Source organism: Neovison vison, chromosome X (genome assembly GCF_020171115.1).
Source record: "Neovison vison isolate M4711 chromosome X, ASM_NN_V1, whole genome shotgun sequence".
Taxonomy (NCBI): Eukaryota; Metazoa; Chordata; class Mammalia; order Carnivora; family Mustelidae; genus Neogale; species Neogale vison.
The window spans coordinates 112,397,928-112,424,391 of record NC_058105.1 but is presented as its reverse complement, the minus strand read 5'-3'; the positions used below and the strand labels follow the sequence as shown (position 1 = coordinate 112,424,391).

At 43.6% G+C, this 26,464-nt stretch overlaps 1 protein-coding gene across 1 annotated transcript; it reads left to right on the top strand.

Moving 5' to 3' along the window:
* Nucleotides 1-11,418: 11,418 nt before the first annotated feature.
* On the top strand, nucleotides 11,419-14,415 carry SAT1 (spermidine/spermine N1-acetyltransferase 1). The gene is made up of 6 exons (XM_044235212.1): nucleotides 11,419-11,678; nucleotides 11,906-11,957; nucleotides 12,052-12,135; nucleotides 13,511-13,612; nucleotides 13,712-13,752; nucleotides 13,892-14,415. The coding sequence occupies exons 1-6, from the start codon at nucleotides 11,613-11,615 to the stop codon at nucleotides 14,060-14,062; spliced, it is 516 nt and encodes a 171-aa protein (XP_044091147.1). The 5' UTR covers nucleotides 11,419-11,612; the 3' UTR covers nucleotides 14,063-14,415.
* Nucleotides 14,416-26,464: the final 12,049 nt, after the last annotated feature.

The following is a 26,464-nucleotide window of genomic DNA, read 5'->3' as shown; positions in this document are numbered from 1 at the left end:
TGGCCTTTTCCACATTTCCTCCTATTTTCACTAAGCTCTTCCTTTTTAAAAAAATTTCCAGGTATGGTTTATAGTTGAATATTAATCAGGTCATGGATGAGGTCCACTTCTAAAGTGAGACAGAGCTGTAAATAATTTATCCTGGGGATCTGTCTGGAATGAACCTTGTCTACAAGATGTCTGGCCAGGCAGATAAAATTCTGCAGGCAGAGCACAATAGGGAATACAATACTAATTACCCAGCCGCTATAATAATTCCTGATTCTATGGCCACTGGGGCAGGCCTCATGGGCTGGCAAATGTTAACAGAATCATTGCACAAGTACTATTCATGAGGAAGGTCAAAGCTTCATGAAAGAAGAGAATGATCCTGCATAAAGGCAGAATAAAAAATACGTTGAGAGATAAATCCTTCTCTGTCCTTATTGGACCATTCACAATTATTCTTCCTAATCCAAAAACCATTACACTTCTTATATCACCAGCTAGACAGAAAGGAATAAACATGGGGCACCTGGGTTGCTCAGTTGGTTAAGCAGCTGCCTTTGGCTCAGGTAGTGATCCCAGGGTCCTGGGATCGAGACCCGCATTGGGTTCCCTTGCTCGGTGGAGAGCTTGCTTCTCCCTCTCCCTCTGCCTGCCGCTTTGCCTACTTGTGTTCTCTATCTCTCTGTCAAGTAAATGAATGGAATCTTGGGGGAGAAAAAGAAAAAAGGAATAAACATTTAGAGGGTACCTACTTTATTCTAAGCACTCTATTAACGGTTTTTACTAAAACATTATTCAATATTTACAATCATAGAAGGAGGAAATATTTAACTCCATATTCCAGATAAGCAGAACTGAGATTCAAGAATCTCATCCAAGGTCACACAACTGGTAACTGGCAGCCCTGGAATTTGCCTCTAGGTCTTCCTGGCCTCAGAACTTACTGCTTTTGCTGCCATACAGTGCATTCAGCTCCAGCTTCCAGAAAGTACTTCCTGAGGGGCGCCTGGCTGGCTCAGTGGGAGGAGCATGCTACTCCTCTGATCTCGGGCTTGTGAGTTCAAGCCCCGTGTTGGGTGCAGAGCTTACTAAAAATAAATAAATACACTTTTGAAAAAAAAGTACTTACAGAGCCAACTGCCCTTTGGTTTCATGTCAAAAGGTTGGCATTCAGTAAGTCACTTGCCTAGATGGAAAAACCCACTCCTCCTGCCAGATGGTATGTGTGTACTCTATCTGGAAGGGAGTACTGGGTTAGCACTCATCTCAGAAAGAATGATGGGAGTGTCGTGCCCCAGATTCACCGGCGAGATGTTCAGAGGGGAATCCTCCATGAACACAAAGCCCTGTGACCTCTAGAATTCTCCTGCAAAGAAGTCTGGACGGGGGCAGCTGCTTGCATCCTCATGGGGTGGCATGGGTCTCCTAGCAAGTTGACTGTTTACTTGTCTCAGGCTGTAGGGTTCCTGATCCATACTGCAGAGTCCTACTCACCAGTCCTGTCCTTGGGACAGGGGGCAGGAGCACAAGGCAGAGGAGGAAGGCTTAGGAAAAGGAAGAAATCGAGGAGAGGAACTGTCAAGGCCAAGCATTCTTTGCTGTAATTAAAACAAGGCATGTGCCGATGAAACTTAATTTGTGAGCAGTGGACCAATGCGTGGAATGTTCACAGCTTTCTGCCTGAGTTCCAGCCTCGGGACAGTATTTAATACACTGTCTCTTAATTTTCCACTTTTGCTATAAGATCTGTGAGGTATAGTAAAAGATCTCTTGCCTTAGAATCAGAAGACCTGAGCTGTATTTCTGACTCGGCCACCTTCTAGCTGTGTGACCTTGGACAAGTGCTTTACCCTCTCTGGGCTTCAGTTTTCTTAGCTATTAGATGAGAAATTTGTACTAGCAAACAACTACCATTCTGTGCTTCTATGATGATGGAAATCTCAACAGTAGAGGTCAGAGAGCCTTAATGAAAAAAAAACCATATTATTCCAGATTACATTCATCCGAGGTAGTTTCATTTAAATGGCTGATTTTATTCCCAGTTTTCCCTGAAGCTCTGGAATGGAGATGTATAATTAACCTTTTTTGAAGAACAACAATGAATACCTTTTTAATTTAATAAAATCTAGATGACAAAACAGAACATATGTTTAAAAAAATCAGTTATAATACATAGTAAGCAAGACTACGTGAAATCACATCTACAAAACACCAAGCAAGGCGTGCCACTCACAATAGGCAGTAAGAAAGTCTAGTCGCAGATCTGATTTCTTCCTCTCCTATGCACTCTGCTATAATTAATCTTTTAAGGAGACCTTAAAATATATTATAATTCTTTCAATCCTATGGTCCTGGGTCCCCTTTTGATGTCCTTGTCCCCTTTCTCCTACCTCCATCATTTCTGCAAAAGGAATGACTCACCCCCTTCCCCTCTACCTCCAGAACCAGCACTGAGGTAATAACCTTTGGTGTCTCTAGCACAATATGCCCAACATGCACTCACATAAGGGCCAGAACGTGGGTCTGTTCCTTGCTCCTCAAGTCAGACAGACACTGCTTGGGTGGAGTTCACTCCCTTGCCCTTCCTTCTTTGAAGTATCCTCTATTTTCCTGGATTCACAGTTAACACCTAATTGCCACTTTATGAATGGTACAAAGATTGGTAAGCAGGATTCTGAACTTGCAAATCTATTGCATGTACCCAGGGGCCACAGGGAAAAGAGGGGGTGTCTTATACTTTGTGCACTAACAGGCAATTATTTCCTATGATCTTCTTCCCGGGTAACCTCCGTACCCAGATTCAAAGAGGTGATACTTTGAGCGGCCTACGGATGGCTGACGGCACTCTGCAGCTTTCCTACGTATTTATGAGGAGTTAGAGCCCCGATCCCTGAGCTGAGTGCTTGGCAGTAAGCAGTCTTCCCTTCAGACAGGACTTCAGAAGGGAAGAGAGGGAGTGTGGCCTAGAGGAGGAAGCTGGCACTGAATGGGTGACACACCGTGAATCTGCCCCCTCAGTTCTGGCGGTTCCTGTCCCTTTTCTCTAGGAGGCTGGGTCCTTTTCATCCACAACTAGAACCTGTGATGTTTAACCGTGAGGCCCCGGTGAGCGGGACTCAGCCACGTTTCTTTCATATTCCCCAAGCATAGTGCTTAGCCGGAAACAGACCTTAATAAATGTTTGTTAAATGTTAAATAACACACGGGCTTTTGCTGACCTTTCAGTGTAGACTGACCTCAAGGTGGCCTCCACGATCCGGCCTCCCACTGCTCACGCTTCTGCGCGCGCCTCTCCACTGTGCCCACCGGGCAGCACCTGTGACTTGCTTTTACCCAAGAGACTGTGGTAAGGTGATACGGTGTCACCCCCATGATCGTGTCACATTCTGTAAAACGCTCTCTTGCCAGGCAACAAAAGCAAAACTAGACAAACGGGACAACGTCAAACTTAACATCTGTACCTCAAAGGAAACAATCAACAGAGTGAAAGTGCAACCTAAGGAATGGGAGAAAGTATTTCCCAATTGCATGTCTGATAAGAGGTTAATATCCGGAATACAGAAGGAACTCCTACAGCTCAACCATCAAGAAACAAATAACAGGTTTAAAAATGGCCAAAGAACTGAAATGGACATTTCTCCAGTGAAGATATACAAATGGCCAAAAAGCATACAAAAAGATGCTCAACATAATCATCAGAGAACCACACGTCAAAATCACAGTAAGCTATCACCTCACCCCTGTTAGGATGATCACTATCCCCCCAAAAATGAAAACAAAAATAAATCATATCATATCTTATGATCGCAATCACATGTGGACTTTAAGAAACAAAACGAATGAGCAAAGAGGGGAGAGACAGAGAGAGAGAGAGAAACCAAAAAACAGACTCTTAACCATAGAGAACACACTGCCGGCTACCAGAGGGGAGGTGGGTGGGAGGAGTGGGTGAAACAGGAGACGGGGATGAAGGAGGGCACTGGTCCTGATGAGTGCCGGGTGATGTACGGAAGTGTAGAATCACTATAGTGTATGCCGGAAACTAGTATTACACTGTATGTTAACTAACTGGAATTTAAATAAAGACTTAAAAAAATGAAATTAGGGAAACTTACACACACACACACACACACATACAATGGAATATTATGGAATATTATTCAACTTTTAAAAAGAAGGAAGTTTGGGGGCATCTGGGTGGCTCAGTCATTAAGCATCTGCCTTCAGCTCAGGTCATGATCCCAGGGTCCAAGGGATCGAGTCTGCATCAGCCTCCTTGCTCAGCAGGGTGTCTGCTTCTCCTTCTTCCTCTGCCTCTCCCCCTGCTTATGCGCTCGCTCTCTCTTCTCTCTCTCTCTCTCTGACAAATAAAATCTTTGGAAAAAAAAGAAGGAAGTTTGATCATAGGCCACAACATGTATAAAACTTGAGGACATTATGCCAAGTGAAATAAGCCAGTCACAAAAAGACAGTGTATGATTCACGTATATGAGGTATCTAAAGTAGCCAGACTTAGATTCAGAAAGCAGAATGGTTGTTACAAGGTGTCAGGCGGAGGGGGAAATGAGGAGGTATTCAATAGGTGTAAAGTTTCAGTTTTGCAAGATGAAAAATTGCTAGAGATTTGCTATACAACAATATGCATACAGTTAACACCATGGTATTGTACAAATGGTTAAAAATGGTTAAGATGGTAAACTTTATGTTATGTGGGAGTTTTAAGAAAAGACTATCTTGCTAACAGTCTAATCTGTAGACTCTCCTTGTTGGCTTGATGAAGGAGATGCTATATGCATAAGCCTAAGTGATATGGAACTGCAGGCAGCTTCTAGAAACCACAGGTGGCCTCAACCAACAGGCAGTAAGAAGCCAGCGTCCTCAGTCAAGGAAATGAATTCCACCAATGCCAACAACTTGAATTCGTAAGTGGATTCTTCTTTGGCCATACTCCCATAAGCCCGGCTGATGCCTTGAATAGAGGAACTAGCTAAGCCATGCCTGGACTCCCAGCCTATAAAAACTGCAATAATAAATGTACACAATTTAAGCTGCTATGTCTGTGGTAAGTTGTTATGTGGCAAAAGATAACTAATACAAAAGGGATGGTATAAAAAAAACTCGCTTCCAAATAACTGCCTTGCTATTGTGGAACCCTGAAAAAAAAAGCGGGGGGGGGGGGTTCATGGTGGAAAGTAATGGCCCTTCGGCCAACAAGAACAATCTTAAGCCATAAACATTCAGAGACTTGGAATATGTCTACATCTTTGCTTGGAAGTCACTCAGCTTCTACATCTTGTTTCCAGGAGGCAACTGCTGCAGATTTAACACAATTGCCAAGAAAGGGGGGAAAAAGAGTCATGATAACACATCTTAAAGTTCAACCCCAGGGTCTTGATGGTCTCTCTCTGCCCTAATTCTTTATGATCTTCAGCGAGAGCCCCATGGAATGCAACAGTAACAGCCCGGGATAGGTTAAACTAGGATGGTAAATTTATAGATCTCAGCTTATAAATACATAGGGAGGCTTAGGATATAGCCTTATAACATGGGAATGTCTCTGCCTCCGTCTAATGATAATGACTTCTCATTCCTCAGTTTGTTGTAGGCATTCCTTGTGGCAAGGGTCAGAAATGAGCAGAACTTGGCACATCCACGGGATTTCAAGTATGATCACTCCTATTTCTGCACGTTCCTGAATAGTATCTACCACTCCCAACCTTTCTCTTTGGCCAAGGAGATTCTTATTTCCACTTCTTTGTAAAGTGAGTGGAATGGAGACTTTCTGACCTTTTGGTTCCCTTTTTCCTTGCAAGTGTGTAAAGTGGTAGACGTGGGTATGGGGGGTATGTGTGTGAGATGGACAAAAATAAGCAATGGGGGTAGTTGGAAACATGCAGGCCATCCCATCTGTGGCTAAGCCGAGCCAGAAACTCAAATGTGGTCAGTCTTCCCTGGCAGGTTGAAGACATTGTCTCAGATCTCCACGTCTTCCCTGATGTGCCAGCAGAAATGAAAGGACTTTCTCAGTGCCAATGAGAAAAGACACTGAATGGTATGGCTTGGATCCGAATATTGACAAAGCAAGTAGAATGCTGTGATCGGCAGCCCCCCACCACTGCCAAGGAGAACCATGTATTTGGGTGTAGGGGGAAATAATTACTCAAAAGGAGAAGATGCTTTTCTGGGAAACATGAGCCCTGATCTTTCCTCTTGTTCAGTGTATTTTAGACTGTACTATGAAGTCCTAGTTTCAGTTATACCCCTGCTCCTTGTGGTGAGCAGTGAATCTCCCTTTTGCCTAAACCAGTGAGAATCAGGTACTAACACTTGCAAACAAGAGTCCTGATGGATATCTCACTTATTACTGACCAGCCTCTTAACTGCAGCCTAAAGTAACACAATACTTCACATTTACAGAGAGAAGTCTTATACTTTTGATGGCCCATCCCTAAAGAAGAAACAGATTTCCAGATCCCGGAACACATAATTTCTCAAATAAAGAAAAAGATTAGGAAAAGAAAAAAAAATCTTAGGCCCAAACAAGGTGTTTTCCTGGAACTAGTTGTTTTATTACCTTTATCCCAAAGGGTGTCACCCATGTGTAGCAAGAAAACTCCTTCTGGGGAAGACCCAAACTCTAGTCTATCCCAAGTATTATAACCTATGGAATACAGATGTCAGATGTTAGCAAAATTTAGATACTTTGAGCTAGAGCAAGTACATCTGGACAGTCACCTCAAATTATACTTTCATGTAATGAGGAACCCGAATTTACAGTGTTTCTCTGGCTTCAGATCAACAAAATTATATCCCTGCTCACCTAGTAATTTTACTTCTATGAATTTTCCTAAGTAAACAATCAGAAACCCAGGCCAAACTTGGATGGAAAGATGTTCATCAAAGCATTATTTATCATCAGAAAAAAAAAATCTGGGGCACCTGGGTGGCTCAATGGGTTGAGCCTCTGCCTTCGGCTCGGGTCATGGTCTCAGGGTCCTGGGACTGAAGCCCACATTGGGCTCTCTGCCTGCCTCTCTGCTTGCTTGTGATCTCTTCTGCCAAATAAATAAATAAAATCTTTAAAACAAAACAAAACCAAACCCAAATTTTTCAATAAGAGAATGGTAAAATAAATTGCAAAAAATTGACCTCTAAGAAGCTATTACATTTTTTAAAAAAAAATTTAAATATACTTAATGACATGGAAAAATACACTACAAATGTTAACAGTAATAAAGTTAACAGGCCAGGTGCTATGCTGAGAGCTTCATAATGTACTACCTCTTTTAATCCTCACAACAACTAACCATATTACAGATATTATTTACTCATTCCAGACAAAGAAAGGATGACTTCACAAGGTTAAGTAAATGACACAATCACACAGATGGGGAATCCAAATGCGAAGCTGTAGTAGCTAAGAAGCCACTACACTACTCTGAAGGATAGAAATTATAGTTATAGGATACCAATTTGTTATTATTACACACATACACAAACAGAGGTAATTTTTAAACTACTTTAAAAGTACAGCAAAAAAAGCACAGACCAGTCAGAATGGACACTACGACCAATCATAATGGAAGCCAGATGTAAACAACCAAAATGGCCATCTAGTTTCAATGAGCCTTTGCTGTATAACAAACCACCCCAAAATTTAGTAGCTTTCAACAATTATTTTATTGGCTCATGATTCTGTGAGTTGATAATGTGGTCAGCGATCAGCTAGATGGTTATTCTGTTGTTTTTTGCCTAGGGTCACTGGTATGACCACAGTCAAACCTGACAACTCAGTTGGGATTGGATGGCCCAAGATGGCCTTACTTACATATCTTGCAGTTGGTGCTGGCTACCAGGTGGGCCCCTGTCTTCATGAGGTCTTTCCTCCTTGAGAAGGCTAGCTCAAGCTGCCTCGATGGTGGCAGCAGTGTTCCAAGAGAGCATGAGCAGAAGGCTTTAAGATCTTTCAAGGTCTTGCTTAGTTGTTTATCACCACTCCTACTGCATTCTATTTGTCGAGGCAAATCACAAAGCCAGTCCAGATTCAAGGAGTGGGGAAACAGACTCTACTTCTTGGTGAAAGGAACTGCAATGAATTCCTGGCCATGTTACATCTTCTACAACTAAGTATCTGTCCTGCATATATATGTACACAGGAAAAAAGATGGGAAGGAAATCAACCTACCAACAGAATTATTTTTATTAACTTTTTGTATTTCTTCCATGCTCCAATTTTCTTAATGAATATGTTTTACCTTTATAAACAGAAAAAGAAAACCCTGACACTTTCTGTAATAGTTCAACAGGGCAGCTTGGACAGCTTCACTTTGGCATGGAAATCAACCTAATTCCTTCTTTCCTGGCTCTATCACTTCCTAGCATTGGCAATTTTGTAACCCTTCAGAGTCTCCAATTTTCTCAGTTGTAAAGATGGAGCTAACATCACCTATTTCACAAGACAGTTGTAGAGATCAAATGAGACAATGAATATAAAACACTACCCCCCCACCCTCCATACACCCCGCCCCCACCTTGGTGGTTTCCCTTCCTCCTACTCCATCCAAACTAAGACCTCCCCAGTTTTATTGGAATTCTTTCTCACAAACCTTAATTCTGTTATAGTAAACTCATACACATCTCTAAAGGTCAACTGTATATACCCTGAGGGCTGGTTTCAAAACTTAATCCTCCCTTATAACTCCCAAGTACCTAGCACAAGACTCAATAAGTACTTGTTGATGTGTTGACTTATTAACCAAATCAAAGTTTTCCAGTTAATCCCTTTTTATGCAGTTTAAATATAAATTCCAGTATCAAGAGTAACATCGGTCATCCATTGTATCTATTCCTGACAATGGAAAAGCCTAACTTGTTCACCACCATAAGAAAAATTCAAATTTCTTATGGTTCTAAGCTTCTACATGCACACAAATACAATCACAATGAGTTGTTTTTGTTTCTGGGGCTTTTTAAAAACCCATATGCTTTTCATAATAAGCTCTTCTTGGGGCACCTGGCTGACTCAGTTGGTGGAGCCTGTGACTCTTAGTCTCCCGGTTGTGAGTTCAAGGCCCAGATAGGATGGAGAGATTACTTAAAAAAATAAAATCTTTAAAAAAGAAAAAAAAAAAGAATAGGCTCTTCTTGCCATAATGGCAAAGTGGAGCATAAAAGCATGAAATTTAAACTGGAAAAACAGAATACATAGATTAAAATGAAACAAACTTTAATGAAACAATCATTCTGAAAAACTAAGCAACACAAACTGAAAACAGCCTTGGTATTGCCTCAACGAAGGAGGCAGCTCTCATCAGTGCTTAGTCATGGAGGTCTAATTTACTGTTATCAGTAAACACAAAGGTAACCCGCTCTCGTAGCTCCTCCCACAAGTTAGATCCAAACAGAATAGGGAAGGGTCTGTAAATGGTCATCCATAAGTCACAGTGTCAGGAAAGACACTATCTGAGTGGCTTAGGCAGATGAGAATCAATGCTATTTTTAAAGATCCTAGAGAAAGACATTTCATAAATTCCTGGGTGAGTCACTTTGCAACATCCCCAGAGGGTGAGAAGGGTAACAAAGAGCCCACTTTTGCTTTCTTTTTTACATACAGGATATTGCTAGGAAAGGCAGAGAATCACTTGTTGAATGTTTGGGTGGGGGGTCATCTGGTGATAGCCCACCTCTTATTCTATGGACTGAGAACCCTGTGGCCCCCTTTCATGCTTCGACTCATCCTGGAACCCAGACAGGGGTGCCAAAGCAAGCCCTCACAGGCTGTCTGGGATGGTGGGTCGTAAAAGAAAAACTGCATCTCCCAGAGGCTTGAATGCTTACTCCAGTGGGTACAATCAGGAAATAGCTATACTCTAATTCAACTGTTCTCAAACATTTTGCTCTCAGGACATTTAAAAATCACTGAAGAGGGGCACCTGGGTGGCTCAGTGGGTTAAGCCGCTGCCTCCAGCTCAGGTTATGATCTCAGGGTCCTGGGATGGAGCCCCACATCAGGCTCTCTGCTCAGTGGGGAACCTGCTTCACCCCCCCCCCGCCTGCCTCTCTGCCTACTTGTGATCTCTGTCTGTCAAATATATAAAATCTTTTTAAAAATTAAAAATAAAAAAAATAAAAATCACTGAAGAATCCAAAAAGCTTATCTTTGAAAATTCTATTAAACATAAGAATACACAAAACACACATTCCTTTAGTCACCAGAGCAATGTCATCACACATTCCAGAAATTTGTAATTATTTCAAAATAAAAAGTTAAAGGGAAAAAAGCAGCACATAGGATGGGGCAAGTAGGGATTACAACAACGTCCAACAGCAAAGGAAGCCAGAAGATAATCTGACATCATCACTAGGCTGAAAGAAAATAACTTTCAATCTCAAATTCTGTAAGCAGTGAAATAAATCCTTCAAGAATTTTAAGATGAATTGAAGACCTATTTAGACAAGCAAAGCAGAAAATTTTTCAAAAACAGATCTTTACTGAGGGAAATTGTGAAGAGTGTACGTCAGGCAGGAGAATGTTTCCACAAGGAAGGTCAAAGATTTAACAAAGAATAAGAAGGAAGAAAAGTAAGAAAGAAAACAGTGTGTCAACTCTAAAATTAAAAGTATGAAAGAAAAATTATTAAGGAATCCATAAAGTTGGGGCGCCTGGGTGGCTCAGTGGGTTAAGCCTCTGCCTTCAGCTCAGGTCATGGTCTCAGGGTCCTGGGATCGGGCCCCGCTTCCGGCTCTCCGCTCGGTGGGACGCCTGCTTCCCCCTGTAACTCTGCCTGCTGCTCTGCCTACTTTAAATAAAATCTTAAAAAAAAAAAGGAATCCAAATAGTTTACCTTAGGGAACTTTAAAAAACACAAGAATATACAAGCACACAGTCCATTAGTCATCAGAGCAATCAATGACTTCATCACTCACACATCAGGTCGCCTCTGGAAAATTCCAGCAAGTACAAAAAAGGCCAATGACGTCTTACTGTTATTATGAAACTAGTTTTGACACACACTGCCTGAAAGGACCTTGGGACCGAAAGGGTGCCCCGCCCCACACTTTAGAAAACCGCTGCTCTAACCCCCATGTTGCTCAAGTCTGGCTCTCCTGAGGTTCACTTCCCGGCCGGCCAAGGAATAAACAGCAAGGTCACCGGCCAGCGTTCACAGGAGGAACTCCTCTTTTCCCTTTGGCGAAGGTGCCTGGGTGACGCGCATCTAGTCGGGTTTCCGGGGAGGCCTTAGAGGCGCCGCTAGAGGGCGCCCCGAGAGAACCCCGCGACGCACCTCAGCGCCCGCGCCCGCCGAGTTCACACGGAAGCCCGGAAGAGAAGGCGGCGTCCGGAAGAGGGGGGCGGTCGCGGCCTCATTGGACGACGTGCCTCCGCTTCACGGTCGGAGGCGGGGCTTCTTTGCGCTAAAAAGCGGGACCCAGCGGCCGCTAGAGCGCGCAGGTTTGGTCGCAATCCGGTGTAGCTTTTCTGTCCTAAAACCGAGGTCCGCCGGGTCATGGTGCCAGCCTGACTGAGAAGAGGACGCTCCCGGGAGACGAATGAGGAACCACCTCCTCCTGCTGTTCAAGTACAGGGGCCTGGTCCGCAAAGGGAAGAAAAGCAAAAGACGAAAATGGCTAAATTCGTGATCCGCCCGGCCACCGCCGCCGACTGCAGTGACATCCTGCGGCTGATCAAGGTAGCGGAAGGCCCGGGCTCCTCCGGGGGCGGGGGGTGGGAGGTGGGGAGCGGCTCCCGCAGGAGCCCCTCTCTCCGCTAGCCTCCCCCGGCCTCGGCCGGGCCGTCCTGGGCCGGAATCTGGGGACGAATCGCCACCCCGCGCACCCCATTCCCAGTGAGCTGGTTGCGTCCGGGCCTCACTGAGTGTTCTACTTCTCTCCCTCTTTCCCATGTGCATCGCCCCAGGAACTGGCTAAATACGAATACATGGAAGACCAAGTAGTGTTAACTGAAAAAGGTAACGCGACCGTAGCTGGGCGGGGTTAGGGTGTCGGGTCCTTGTCCTCGGCACCGAGGCCATCACTGTGTGTCCTTGCTGCCCCTTGTTGCAGATCTACTAGAGGATGGTTTCGGAGAGCACCCTTTCTACCACTGCCTGGTTGCAGAAGTGCCCAAGGAGCACCAGTCTCCGGAAGGTAACCGCCCTCCCCTTCCAGAAGCCAAACACCGAGTGTTTTAGAAAACGCGTAGTGTCCCTGGTGTAGAACCACTGACGACACAGGCCAAAGTTACTGAGAAATTGGCCAGAAACAATAGCCAGTGTTCAAACTACTGAGGAAAAAGAAAATAGATGTGCTGCACATAATAATAGGGCGGGTTGAAAGAGCTGTTTAAGTAAGTATCAGAGTGCTGTGGAGACCCGGAAGAGTTAGGTATAATGTCATTTGTTGTAATTCAGTTTCATAAATGGTTCTTGTTTGACCCTAACGTAACCTTTTTTGTAATTGTGTTAAATCACATTTTTTTCTTTAATTTGTCCCAATCTTCAGGTTACAGTCTCTAGCTTCGCCATGTACATGGCCCTTCCGTGTACATGGATGGGCGGGGAGGTAACTAAAAGATCCTTTACACAATAAAGTAGATGATCATGATAAATGAGGTAAGGTCCTATTATCACACACTTAAAACACGGTAGATCAGAAACTCCAGTGTACTCTCTTCCTGTGTTTGCAAAGGACTATAAAATGGCTAGAAAGTTTAATTTGAAACCTTGGCCTCCATTTGAAATTATAGATAGACACCCTATAAGAGGGAGTCAGATTGTTTTATTTTTTGCTGGTCCCTGTTGACTGGTCAGAAGACAGAGCTAAAAGGGGAAGTTGTTTGGGTGGGTGCTTCATTTTTTTTCTGAAGTCTCTTCCCCAAGCTAGAAGAAATGAACAGAAAACATAAGGGATGAGGTACTTTTTGGAGGTATGTAGATGTTATATAACACCAGTTTCTGGGTACCTCTGCTTCTTCTGGCTTAAAACTGGGGAGAGCAAATTGAAAAGCTGTGAATTGGAAGGCAAGTTCTGAAATTAAACATTGCACTTTTGGCCTGATGTCCTGACCTTAAGGAAGCAGAGTTTCAACTACAAATATTTACTATTCTGAACTGCCGTGTAAACCCAACTTATTCCCAAGTCAACATACCAATATCAGTAGGATGTGAATAATGTGTGTGTTTTGTTTAAGACTATAGCAGTCTTGCTCTGGCAAGTAATAAAAGCATTCTCACTTCCTGAGGGTGAGATCCAGCAGGTTGCAGAACGGCCAGTCCATGATTTTAGCCTCGCTTCAGCTAGTCCTAATGTGTGCTTTTTGCAAATACATGTCCTGAGAACAGTGAGATCATCCACCAGTGGCCTGGACTGCTCTAGCATAAAAATCAGTCCCGATTCAATGGCTACTTATTTCTGTAATACATGCATGTCGATTTTTTAAAACCTACAATAGGCTTCCGATTTTGCAGCTACAACTTTTATGGGTGGCTTTTCGTCCACATCTCATGTGATACTCTTATTACAGGACACAGTGTTGTGGGTTTCGCCATGTACTACTTTACCTATGACCCATGGATTGGCAAACTCTTGTATCTTGAGGACTTCTTCGTAATGAGTGATTATAGAGGTATGGCTGAGTTTAGGAGGAGGGGGGTTTGCTCTCAAGAGAAACCAGGGCTTAAAGTCCTGAAGACGGCTTTTTAAATGGTACTTCTCTTCCCTTTAGGCTTTGGCATAGGATCAGAAATCCTGAAGAATCTAAGCCAGGTATGTCTTGGTTCGGGAGAGAGCTGGTTTGGTTTCCAAATTTGTGAGTGTTACTGAGTTATGTTAATGACTGAATCAGATCGGGTCTTGGAAAGCAGGTGAAACGTCACTGAGTTTGTTTCACTCTCCGTCACAACAGGTTGCGATGAAATGTCGCTGCAGCAGCATGCACTTCTTGGTAGCAGAATGGAACGAACCATCTATCAACTTCTACAAAAGAAGAGGTGCTTCTGATCTGTCCAGCGAAGAGGGATGGAGACTCTTCAAGATCGACAAGGAGTACTTGCTCAAAATGGCAGCAGAGGAGTGAGGAGTACTGATGCAGACAGTGACAGCTTCCATTCTATTTTAGATTAAATTCTCAACTGATCTTGCTTTCTATCCTATTTGTAGTCAAATAATAGAATGAACACCCATTCCAAAGCTTTATTACCAGTGGCGTCGTTGCATGTTTGAAATGCGGTCTGATTAAGATGGCAATCTTGTATGCGGTTTGGAGTCCAATTTCTCCTTGAACATCTTTTGATAAACAAGGTGGTATGATCTTCTTGTATATGAAAAAAAACTTCATTCTTGTGAGTCATTTAAATGTGTACAATGTACACACTGGTACTTAGAGTTTCTGTTTTGATTCTTTTTTTAATAAACTGCCCTTTGATTTAATTGGTATAAGCATTTTTACTAATCTTTCATTTCTCAAGACATTTCTCTTGCTGTTGAACACGAAATAAAAATGACCAAGAAACGTAACTCGATAACCTTACAATTATTGAAAAACAGTTTTTAACCCAATTTAAAGTGGTCATGAGCTGTTCTCAAAGTCTGGAGAGAAGCCAGTTCAGTTCCCTGGTTTTATAGGTAGCAGCGTGTAAAATGACTTGACGCTGGTGACACTGGACACTTCATCTGACAGAATTTTCAAGAGCTGAGAACCAGGTTAGCAAGAAAAGTCCATAACAAATAAGCCCAATGGTTACCCACGTAAAAGGCGGAGACGGGATGGAGGGGTGGCACATACCTTGCCCGAACAACCTCATCCCGCCCAGAATCCCATTCCGAAGGGGAAAGTGGATCGCTTTGCTAATCAGGCAGGAGTGAACCAGCATTTTTACAGGAAATGTGCAAACGAAAAGGCTGGAGGTGGGTGTGGGTCCCAATCAGGGAAAGTTTAACTGGAGCCCCAGTCTATGGTACTGTGGTACCAGAATGAGTTTCTATTTTAAACAATAGTGCCTAAAATGGGGTGGTAAACAAAAACTTTCTCCAGAACTGAAAATGAAACTTCCAAGAAGCATGAGGAAGAGACAGCCTTAGGTAAATTTGACTTCCTCCTTTTTAAAGTTATATCTGCCAGTAACGCTACACCCAACGTGGGGCTCGAACTCACCACCCTGAGATCAAGGGTCCTCCGCTCCTGAGTCAGCCAGGCGCCCCTGTTACCTCCTTTTGTTATTCATGACACTGAGCTAAACCCCTAAACCCAGCAGTTCACATAATAAAATGGTAGTTAATAAGAACCACTGCGCTGATTTCCAAGACTAATGTTTTCCAAGTCATCAGATACCTAAAAAACCATGCTCCCCATCTTCTTTCTGTGTTCTCCAGGAAAGAAATACTAGGCTCCTCCGTGAAAGGGGGGTTTTGCCCAGCATCCCCTGCTCTGGTGTCTGTTCTGGCTTCCGAAGTTAGAAGGCAGCCATATAAACAAGTGGGATCCTGTACTGTACTGAATACAGGAGAGCTTTGGGATTTAGTGGTGGCTCAGAGAGCATTATGAAAACAGGTTTCCAGAGTCCAGAGTCCTGCTGGGATGATAAGGAACTAGGAGAGAGAAGCTGGCAAACATCAAAAGGGTTGACTAAACACAAGAGAGCCTCGTGGGGAAAGCAGGCATTTTGAGAACTGTGTTTTGGAAAGTGGGCCTCTTTGAAGTAAACAACTACATGCTGACTGTGGTTAAATATGTGAATACATTAGATTAACCAAGCGAGTTACAATATAACTCTTTGTTTTCTCATTCTTCTTAGAGCTTAGCCCTAAAAATCCAGGGTTGTCGCCCAGAAGCTTTTATGAAGGCTGTGTCCACTCTAAAGTAGTCCCTTCCATTCAAAATTTAGAAGCTGCAACACCACAGCATCAGCCCCCTGAACGCCTAACTCAATTGTAAAGATACCTCCTGAAAAACTAAACTGTAAAATCTGTAAAGTTTGTAATCCCTAGGCAAGTAAGAAAACACATCCTGGGACATTTTATAAAAAGAAATAATAAACAATGATCAAACCAGAAAGTGGGGGAAAAGATAGCTTCATGTAAAGATAACTTTAAAATTATTTTACTAAAATATTACACCTGACATAATCACTTGGGGAGAATAGGATTTCTGACCTAAGGATTTGCCAATCATTATATTACATTGGATATTTCAGGGTGTGTGTGTGTGTGTGTGTGTGTGTGTTTAAAACAACTGCTATTCACTAAGTGTATTCTGTTCCTCCAAAAACTTACAAAATCAAAATCTCTGAAACTATTAAAATGGGAAGTAGCTGGGTTTGTCCATATCCAGGCCTATGACACCATGCTACTGGTGCCACCACAGGGTTGACGGTTAGAGCCATTGTCCGTCACTGTCCAAACCAGAGCCCAAGACCACCAGCTGCTTGGCCTCCACGGGGCAGCCTTTCTCGGGCAAGAAGTGGGCCGTCACACAGAAAGGCAGAAGCAACAAATCGGAAAAAGCCTAATGACTGATTAATGCCTTATACCCACTCTACCCCATCCTGTGAGTCTCCTTCTCACTGGGTCCCCGGCAGGACCTAGAATGGATGGCACTTAACCCCTGTTCCGGAGGCAAGTGGCTGCTCTGAGATACCGGCGCCACCATCTCCTGCCAGGGGAAGTGGCTTCCTCCCTGACCCTGGCCGGCCTGGCCTCCCGTTCAGAGTCTGCAGGCGGGCTTGCCCGCTCCTGGAATTCTGTTCGCTCCACTGGCTACATCTTTGTTTTCTTGTTTCATCATCTCTTCCTGTGGACTGTCACCTCTGGGCGACCCTGTCCATTATTCTCATCCCTTTTCTTTGTGCTGCCAGGCTAGGCTTCAAGCCAGTCAGGGGTTACCCACAGCTCAGACTGAGAGTCCCACGCCCTTACTGAACATCCCCTCCGACGTCAACACCTTCCTTGCCCCACCTTAGGCCACCAAATGCCCTTCCTCAGGACGCTCTCCCAGCACCGCATTCCCCCATCACCTCTTTCTTGTGGTTCACCTCTGCCCAACAGATGTTTTAGTAGTTTCCAGATGGCTCTCAACATAACAGTTAATAATAAGAGTTAACCTTGAGCAGGTACTCCCCAGGAACCTGGCATTGCACTTAGCCCTCTGTGATCACTGTTACCATATCCTCGCCGGTACACTACAGAGGGAACTGCTCTTACTAGCTGCTTCTTTAAATGAGAAACTAAACCTTTGAGAGGTCAGGTTGCCCAAGGCCACACAACAAGGCCCAGGAATCAAACTCCCACACCAAATTTCTCAAATCCCTGGAGGTTCACTCCCATACTCTTAAAACACCTCATATTCTCTATAAGAATGACTGAATTTGGTGTTTCCTCTGGATTATACTCTAAAGATTAATCATAGAAGCATTTTTCTAGATCATCAAAACCAGGAGTTCCCCGTATTGGCCGCAGGTTAGAATCCTCTAGAAAGCTTTTAAGAAATACCAAAGCCTCACCCTGAGAAACTAATTTAATTGTATTTGCACCTGCATCTCAAAGTGAAGCCAGGATGGAGAGCCACTGATCTAGATCGTGACCTTGTGACTGAACAGTTGTGAGCACAATCATTTCGGCTTGTGTTTATGCTGCTCACCTTATCACCGTGTCATTAACAAAGAGCAAGTCTCACCACACAGCATGAAGGAGAACCTTCTAGAGAGTTTTTACAAAAAAATTACCACAGAATTGTCACCTAAGTACATACAGTGCTGAAACCAAGAACGTCCACCCTAGCCATCCGTACCATGTTCCTCTGCAAGCAACAACTTCACTTAAGCAAAATGTATTCCCTCGTATTAAGTCGGTGTGGTTGATTTGACTTTTATTAGTTGGGTCATTTTTTTAAGATTTGATTTGTAAATGTATATACATTTTACAGTCACGTTGGAGCTATGAACATAATACATTCACATCCAGTTATATGTGTATAATAAGTAATATAATAAAAGTAATTTCAGTTATATGTGTATAATAACTAATATAGTAAAAGTAATTTCTCTGGGGATCTGTGAGAATTCTGCATTTTTGAACAGATTTTTCTCTAATTAAAAGAAATTTTTTTAGTTAACGTACAGTGCGATATTGGTTTCAGGAGTAGAATTCAGTGATTCATCACGTACATGCAACACCCAGTGCTCATCGTAAAAAGTGCCCTCCTGAATACCCATCCCCCATCTAGCTCACCCCTCACTCACCTCCCTCCATCAACCCTCAGTTTGTTCTTTTTTCTTTTAAGTAGGCTTCATGCCCAGCGTGGAGCCCAACGTGGAGTCTGTACTCATGACCCTGAAATCAAGACCTGAGCTAGATCAAGAGTCAGAAGCCTAACTGACTGAGCCACCCAGGTGCTCCTGTTCTTTGTCTTTAAGAGTCTCTTATGGTTTTTCCGCTCTCTCTTCTTTCTTTCTTCCCCCCTCCCATATGTTCATGTTCTGCTTCCTGAATTCCACATGAGTTAAATCGTATGGTGCTTCTCTTTCTCTGGCTGACTTATTTCACTTAGCATAAAACACTCTAGCTCTCGGGTGCCTGGGTGGCTCAGTGGGTTAAAGCCTCTGCCTTCAGCTCGGGTCATGATCCTGGGGTCCTGGGATCGAGCCCCGAATCGGGCTCTCTGCTCAGCAGGGAGTCTGCTTCCCTTCCTCTCTCTGCCTGCCTCTCAAATCTTGCTTATTTGCAGCAACATGGAGGAGCTAGAGTGGTTTTTTTTTTAAAGATTTTATTTATTTATTTGACAGACAGAGATCACAAGTAGGCAGAGAGGCAGGCAGAGAGAGAGGAAGGGATCATGACCTGAGCCGGAGGCAGAGGCTTTAACCCACTGAGCCATCCAGGTGCCTCAAGATTTTATTCTTTTTGATGGCTGAGTAATATGCCAGTGTGTGTGTGTGTGTGTGTGTGTGTACCACATCTTTTTAATTCGTTCATCAGTCGATGAGTATTTGGGCTCTCTCCGTAGTTTGGCTGTTGTTGATAATGGTGCCATAAACATCGGGGTGCATGTACCCCTTCGAATCTGTATTTTTGTATCCTTTGGGTAAATGCCCAGCAGTGCAACTGCTGGGTCATAGGGTAGCTCTATTTTTACCTGTATAGGGAACCTCCACACTGTTTTCCAGAGTGGCTGCACCAGCTTGCATTCCCACCAACAGTGTAAGAGGGTTCCGCTTTCTCTGCATCCTTGCCAACACCTGTTGTTTCTTGCGTTGTTAATTTTAGCCAAGAATTCCTTCCTTGAAAAGGGGTCTGTGTTAAGTTGGAGATACACTGCCACAGCCATAATGCAAAACTGCCAGCTTCTGTGGGGTCAAAAAAAAAAGAGGGTGTCAGAAGTAGAACTTTACCAGTTGGGCTTCAACTTGATCAGATTCAAGTTTGATTTTTTGGTAAGAAAATTTCACACACACACACACACACACACACACACACAAAACTTCACAGATGATTCTCCCCCCATCAAGAGGCATAAAATGTCTAGTTGTCTCTTTGTGCTGCTGGGGGCTGTTAATATCAACACCTACTTGGTCCACTGATTCACCAAGAGTTGCAATATGGTGATATTCTATTTCTATCGTTTCTTCATTTATTAGCAAAAATATTTCTATAAAAAGAGTGCTCTCCCATCTTATATTTCATTAACATGAAATGCACCCATCAAAGGCAGGATAAATACTTGATTTTTCCCTCTGATTTACTGGCTCTTGAAAGAGCGAATTGGGTTTCCCAGCATCTTTCAATTAGCAGCCCACACCCTGCCCCATCTGCCACCAAATATCATTATTAACTCATGGACTTGAAACATTTCCTGTGCCTTAATTCATTGTCCTTGTTTTTCTTACTAAAGCTCAGATGGCCTGATTGTTCAGTGAGAGCTTCTTCCAGTGGGCTTCAGAGTCCTTTGGACACGACCCCAGAAGCTCTTGTTAGTTTCTTTGCTTTTAAGATGTCTCAGAGGCATCCTGTAAAATTTCCTGCCCCAGATCGAAGGCTAGGTCATTCTGGGCTTCAGAGGTTCCTAGAGAAGCAACATTTACCAGGAGCCACTGTGTTCTCCACTGCTTTGACAACGACAGGGACACAGCCGGGAAAGCCTTTTAAAGATTTTATTTATTTATTTGACAGAGATCACAAGTAGGCAGAGAGGCAGGCAGGGGCGGGGGGAAGCAGGCTCCCCGCCGAGCAGAGAGCCCAATGCGGGGCTCGATCCCAGGACCCTAAGATCATGACCTGAGCCAAAGGTAGAGGCTTAACCCACGGAGCCACCCAGGCACCCCGGAAAGCCTTTTAAATGGGGGCTGAGGGTGGTGGCGTTTCACTTCTGACTTAGCTTAGAGAGACTTTCCCCAGCTCTCCTTTTCCACCTGGTTGCTTATACCGCTTTCTTTCAACCAGTCGCTCAGTAACGATGACAACAACGACGACAACAACAACAACAACGAAAGTGATTTCAGAGGCAGTGTGGGTCTGGTGGAAAGCACACTCTGCTTGGAGTCAGAGGTAGCTGAATTAGATCCTGGTTTTTCCTCATTACAACTGCCATTCATAAATGAGATTATGAATATGGATGTGCACAATGCACATCAATTATTAATAGAGTCTACGTGATCTGCTTATCATGACCTATGTTGAGCATTTCCTATGTGCCAGATGTTGTGATTTTGTTCTTCATTAATCTTCATGACAACAGCATAGGGTATTTGAAGGGTGACAGAATATGCCACCCCCAAATATGCCACTTCGGCAGAAGGATTATTTTGAGCTAAGGGCACTTGAAAAACAGCAAATGCGAGAAGAGTGTTCTTATCTCCCCTTTTCTTTCTGAAAACGGGAGATAAATCTCCCATGCACGATGTCTCCCTCCCTGTACCAGGAGAAAAGAAACACACTTCCACAGGGAGCCAATGCCAGAATTCTGTACAGAGTTTGTTAAAATAATCCTCTTTCTTTAGCCTCCCCATGTATTTTAGCTACTTTTCTACAATTGCCTCTTTGTTTGACCTAGTTTTTTAAAAAGATTTTATTTATTTATTTGACATAGAGAGAGACAAAGAAAGAGAGCACACACTCAGGGGGAGAGGCAGAGGCAGAAGCAGACCCTCACCCATGCAGGATTCAAACCCAGGACCCCAGAATCATGAGCCAAAGGCAGATGCTTAACCGACTGAGCCACCCAGGTACCCCTGTTCAACCTAGTTTAAAAGGATTTAGGTTTGTGGTGCCTGGGTGGCTCAGTTGGTTAAGCATCTGCCTTCAGCTCAGGTCGTGATCCTAGGGTCCTGGGATCGAGCCCTGCATCGGGCTCTCTGCTCAGCGGGAAGCCTGCTTCTCCCTCTCCCACTCCCCTTGCTTGTGTTCCCTTTTTCGCTGTGTCTCTCTCTGGCAAATAAATGAAATCTTTTAAAAAATGAAAAATAAGGGGCACCTAGGGGTTCAGTGGGTTAAGCCTCTGTCTTCAGCTCAGGTCATGATCTCGGGGTCCTGAGATCGAGCCCTGCATCGGGCTCTCTGCTCAGCAGGGAGACAGTTTTCCCTCTCTCTGCCTGCTTATAATCTCCCTCTCTCTCTGTCAAATAAATAAAATCTTTAAAAAAATTAAAAAAATAAAAGCATTTAGGTTTTGCCACATCTTTGGAGCTTCAGTTCCTTAGGAGGGCTCCCATGTCACATCATATTTATATTAAATAAATGTGTATGCTTTTCTCCTGTTAATCTGTTTTATGTTAATTAGATTCTCAAGCCCAGCCAAAGACCCTGGAGGATGAAGTTTTGCCTTCCAGAGGTGTGCTGGTAAAGCAGCTGGAAGTGCAGGGTTTGATTCCTAGAAGTTGCACACTAACATGGTGTAAATACTTCCACGGAGGCTGATTTGAAGCTACCAATGATTTTAACCACCGGCTTGCAAAATTCCTGAATATTTAACCAGAGGTTCTCCCAAGCCGGCAAGAGCCTGCTTCAGCACACCACTGAATTAGGCCCACTTTAAAAATGAGGAAACAGAGGCTGAGGGAGATTGAGCAACATGGATTCACTCCGGGCATGCAGGTCCGGACTGTCAGCCGGCTTTGTCCCTCCGCAGCTCTGCACACACGTGCTTTCTCTACCACACACTTGCCCCCTCTCTAAGCCGTTGGTTCATACTCTTCGGCCTCAGATTTGCTTATGCCTAACAGTGTGACCCACATGTTTACTTCCTTAACTGTTAATATCCTGGGAGCAGAAGTCATATCCCGTAATCTTTATATCCTCGGGGCCTCATTTCCATGCATGGTACACAGTGGGCACTTGATAAAATACTTAATGTCATTAAATAAATGAAATAAACCAGCTCCAGCTTTAGAGGGAAAAGTGAGAGAATCACCTCTAATGTTATTCTTTACTTATAAAAGGCCCCCATTTTGAGAGTCACAATTTAATTGGAAAAAAAGAAAGCTCATGATTAGAGAGCACTTTTAATCCTCAAAACAAAGCCATTCTTTTGTGCATGAGGAAGGCAGGGAAGAGGGGGTGAAGCAATTTATTCAATGTCATACAACCAAAAGGCAGTGGGGTTAAGATGTAAACTGATAGCCACATCCGGCTACCGCTCACAAACTGTAACTCACCATCTAGGGCAACCGTATATGGCGGCCTTTGGTCATTGATACTGGTGGTGCTTCGGGGCTAAGACTGTTTCTTTGACCTGGAAAATGTCTCACCTGTGCCTAGATTAGGTATGAAGGACCTGGGGGGAATGTGCTTTCTATCAACTGCTCCCTGCCTCAATCCTTCTCAGTCAGCCCTGCAAGAAAACTCCATTTTTCCACAGAAGATCTGCTTCAAGACCAGGCAAGTGGATCAGGAACCATCCCATTTCACTTTTTCTTCCTCAAAATATATGTGAGTTCTGTTACTAGAAACAAAAATGTGCTCTCCCAAATTTTCCACACAGGCCTCCAAGGAGTTGAAAAACAAAAATCATTTTCCAGTTTCTCTGGCTTCAAGCCTGACTCTAGGACGAGATCCAACACTAATCACCATCCAAATGCCTGTCAGCAAGACAGTCGCTGCGCACTCTGGCGTATAGTACTGAGGCAGTCTTGTGCAATGTTGTTAAAGCATTATGTTATAATTATACCCCGGCCTTGTTTCCTGCACATCTCGCAGATGCTTATCCACCAACGGGGTGTTAGCTGACAACCACTCTAAACAAGCCTGGACAAAAGAAATAATAGCGGTAACCCCAAGGAACTTCTGGGAGAATATGCAGCTGATGTTCCAGAATGTTCGGCCAGTTCAATATTCTCTTATAGGCCAGTCAAACGTCAGGCAGCCTTTCTACCTTCTCCTCCTCTGCCTTTGACTACTCTTCATGCTCTCCTGTCTTGTCCAGAACAATGTCACTTTACTCCTCTGCATCTTAAAATATGTCAACTTAAAACATGAAACACTGGAGGAAATTCTTATAACCCCTCAGCCTCAGAACCCAACATTACCCCACCTCCCAGAGAAGCTAAAATGCTTCTCTATAAGGAATGGCAACGCATGCTGCTCCTCAGAACTGTTAAAGAAGGGTTACCTACCTACTGTCTTACTGCTCCTCCCCTGGGATGGGAGGAAAAGGGTTATGCCAGGGCCATGGACACTCATGGTCATGAACACTATGGTCTCGTGCCAGACCAGATGGAATTCTGGGGAAATGTTCCCACTGAAATCCAGGGAAGGGGTGAAGAGAAAGATCCTGAGAGAAGAATCTAGGTGGTGATTTCTTGGCTGTGTTTTAGGAGGTTTCCAAGCAGGTTTTAATTAACCTTCAGCTGAAACTTGCTAAACAAGTTTTGCAACCCAGGTTATTGTGTTAGTATTTTTCCGGGTGTATTGTCCTAGGTTTGAATTTCATGAAGTTTATTATTCTAACTACAACTCAATGGGAAAAAGCTAAGTATACGTTTTAAAACCTAGGTATTTCCTGGTAACGACTTGTAGAAAAGAACGATATCTTCATAAGATTTGGACCAAAAAAAGAAGTGAAAATTTTGAAGGTGACATTTATGAGTGATAAGATAAAACCAAAACTATTTAAGAATATGCCTTTCTTCCAAAGAAATATTCAGTCTTTTTGTCCAAATGGTAATTTATTTGAGACCTAGCTTTTAAAACCCTAAAACAAACCCTTAGGTTGCATATGCTCCAAATGCGGCAGGAGGGAAGGGAGGCGCAGGAGACAAGTTGATCGAAGTAAAGCCATTTTGGTTTTAGGCTGATGCTTAACCTAAAAGTCAGTAGGTCATGAAAAGAGTCACAAGATACAACTCACGGAAGACCATGAGACCCTACTCCCTCTGGCAGTAAAAGTCATATAGGCTGAACATTTTTTTCTTTTTTAAAGGAGGCTCCATCCCCAACATGGGGCTTGAACTCATGACCTAGAGATCAAGAGTCACATGATCTACTGAATGAGCCAACCAGGCACCCCTAGGCTAGACATTCTTAAAATTGCTTCCTGTGGGTAATTCCACAACCCTAAGACAATGGAAGAACTAACCATCCCATGTAAGTGATCAACCCAAAATTAAAGAGTAAGGCCCTCTCTGTATGGTTAGCTAACTTAAAAAAAAAAAAAAACAACTTTTAAAACCCTTTAGTAGAGGCAAAGGGGGTTCCTTTTCCCATCTGGGAGGAGAGCCTACTATTTTATCTGTGAAGCGGCTCCTTTCTTACTTCTATACTTTATAATTCTATACTTTATAAATCTTTGTCCCTTTCTCTAAATGATTTGCTCTTGAATTCTTTCTCGGGCAAAGCCAGGAGCCCTCTTGGCAATGGGCCTGAGGCCCTCCCTCTCAGGGCCTTGGCTGTTAGGCATCACAACCCCTAGGAGACAAATTCAAAATAGTTTCTGTTTCTTTCTGGTCTACTTCATCAAGTCCTACATTTCAGAGACTTAAGTACCACATGATCTTTCTGCAGCAATAGCCACTGAATAATAATCACTCTGTCCTCAAAGAGCCACGGAGAAGAGTAAGCTTTGAGGAAACTCAGAAATCATCAAAAGATGCTGCCCAAGAGGCCTCTGTCCCAGAGCTCTCAGAATAATTTCTTGGGCGCCTGGGTGGCTCAGTGGGTTAAGCCGCTGCCTTCAGCTCAGGTCATGATCTCGGGGTCCTGGGATCGAGTCCTGCATCGGGCTCTCTGCTCGGCGGGGAGCCTGCTTCCTCCTCCTTCTCTCTCTGCCTGCCTCTCTGCCTACTTGTGATCTCTCTCTGTCAAATAAATAAATAAAATCTTTAAAAAAAAAAAGAATAATTTCTTGACATGATCTCTGATCAGTCACTCTCTATAGTCATTTTTATAAGCCTCTGCCCCCAGCACAGAGGAGTCATCTAGCTCAAGGCCTTCAAACTGAGAAACATTTGCCACTTAGGGTATGTAAGAACTTTTCAGGGGACTGAGTTTTAGGAACTTGGTATCCAAACCTCACATTCCTGGAAATAATCTGCCTGATAATGACCCTGAGGGGAAGCGGTCAGTCTTGGTACTCCTTGCCCATCTCCAGTTTCATAATTGCCCTTCTCCCACAAAGATGTATCTCTCACTCATCCCAAATCTCAGCATGGTGTGCTACCTTACACTATAAAACCTCTGGGCACTAAACCAAAAATAATTCAGCAATGTACAGCTCCAAAGGGTTCAAGTTCCTTGAAAGTAAGGACAGTGTGGGGGAGGAAAAATAATTTTCCCTCTACCCTTCTAGGTTCTTGGCTGAGACTCCCTGGAATAAAAGATTAGCAGGAGAAAAAGAAACAGGAGTTTAACAACATGAATACATCCCGTATACACGGGAGAGCCCAAGATAAATGAGGAACTCTCCCAAATGACCCAAACCACCCCTTAAATATCATCTCCAGCTAAAGACAAAAGAAGCTGCTGAGAGAGGGCAGCTATGGGAGGCTAACAGGCCAAGCACAGGAAACAAAGGCATGGTTGTTACCCAGGTTTGTCCTTGCCTTCTGCATTGATTAGAGTTTCTAGAGATTTACAGTCATCCTTTTCTAGAGAGTGAGAAAGAGAGAGAGAGAGAGAGAGAGAAACAGATGCTCTTACAAATGGAGATTCCCCTTGTAAATTTAAATGTCTCTTACACAAGGGTAATTTCTAGTCAGTTTTCAGAGCTTCTCCTGTGTCTGTTGTCTGTCAAAAAACAACCAGCTCAAGATAATCTGTATGCCGAAGAGACATATTTGGGGGTGACATATTCTGCTCCCCTCTACCAGCTTCTCAGATTGCTTAGGAGCACAGAAGGTTTCATTTCAAACCCCACATGGGAAGCTAATCTAAAGGTTCTCTCTTGGTAGAGATGTCAGTGGTACAATACAGAAACTACTAGTTAAAGAGCATCAGCAGTCAGTCAGCTAGTGGGTAACCAAACATACTCGAAGAGATTGCTCAAGGATTTTGTCAG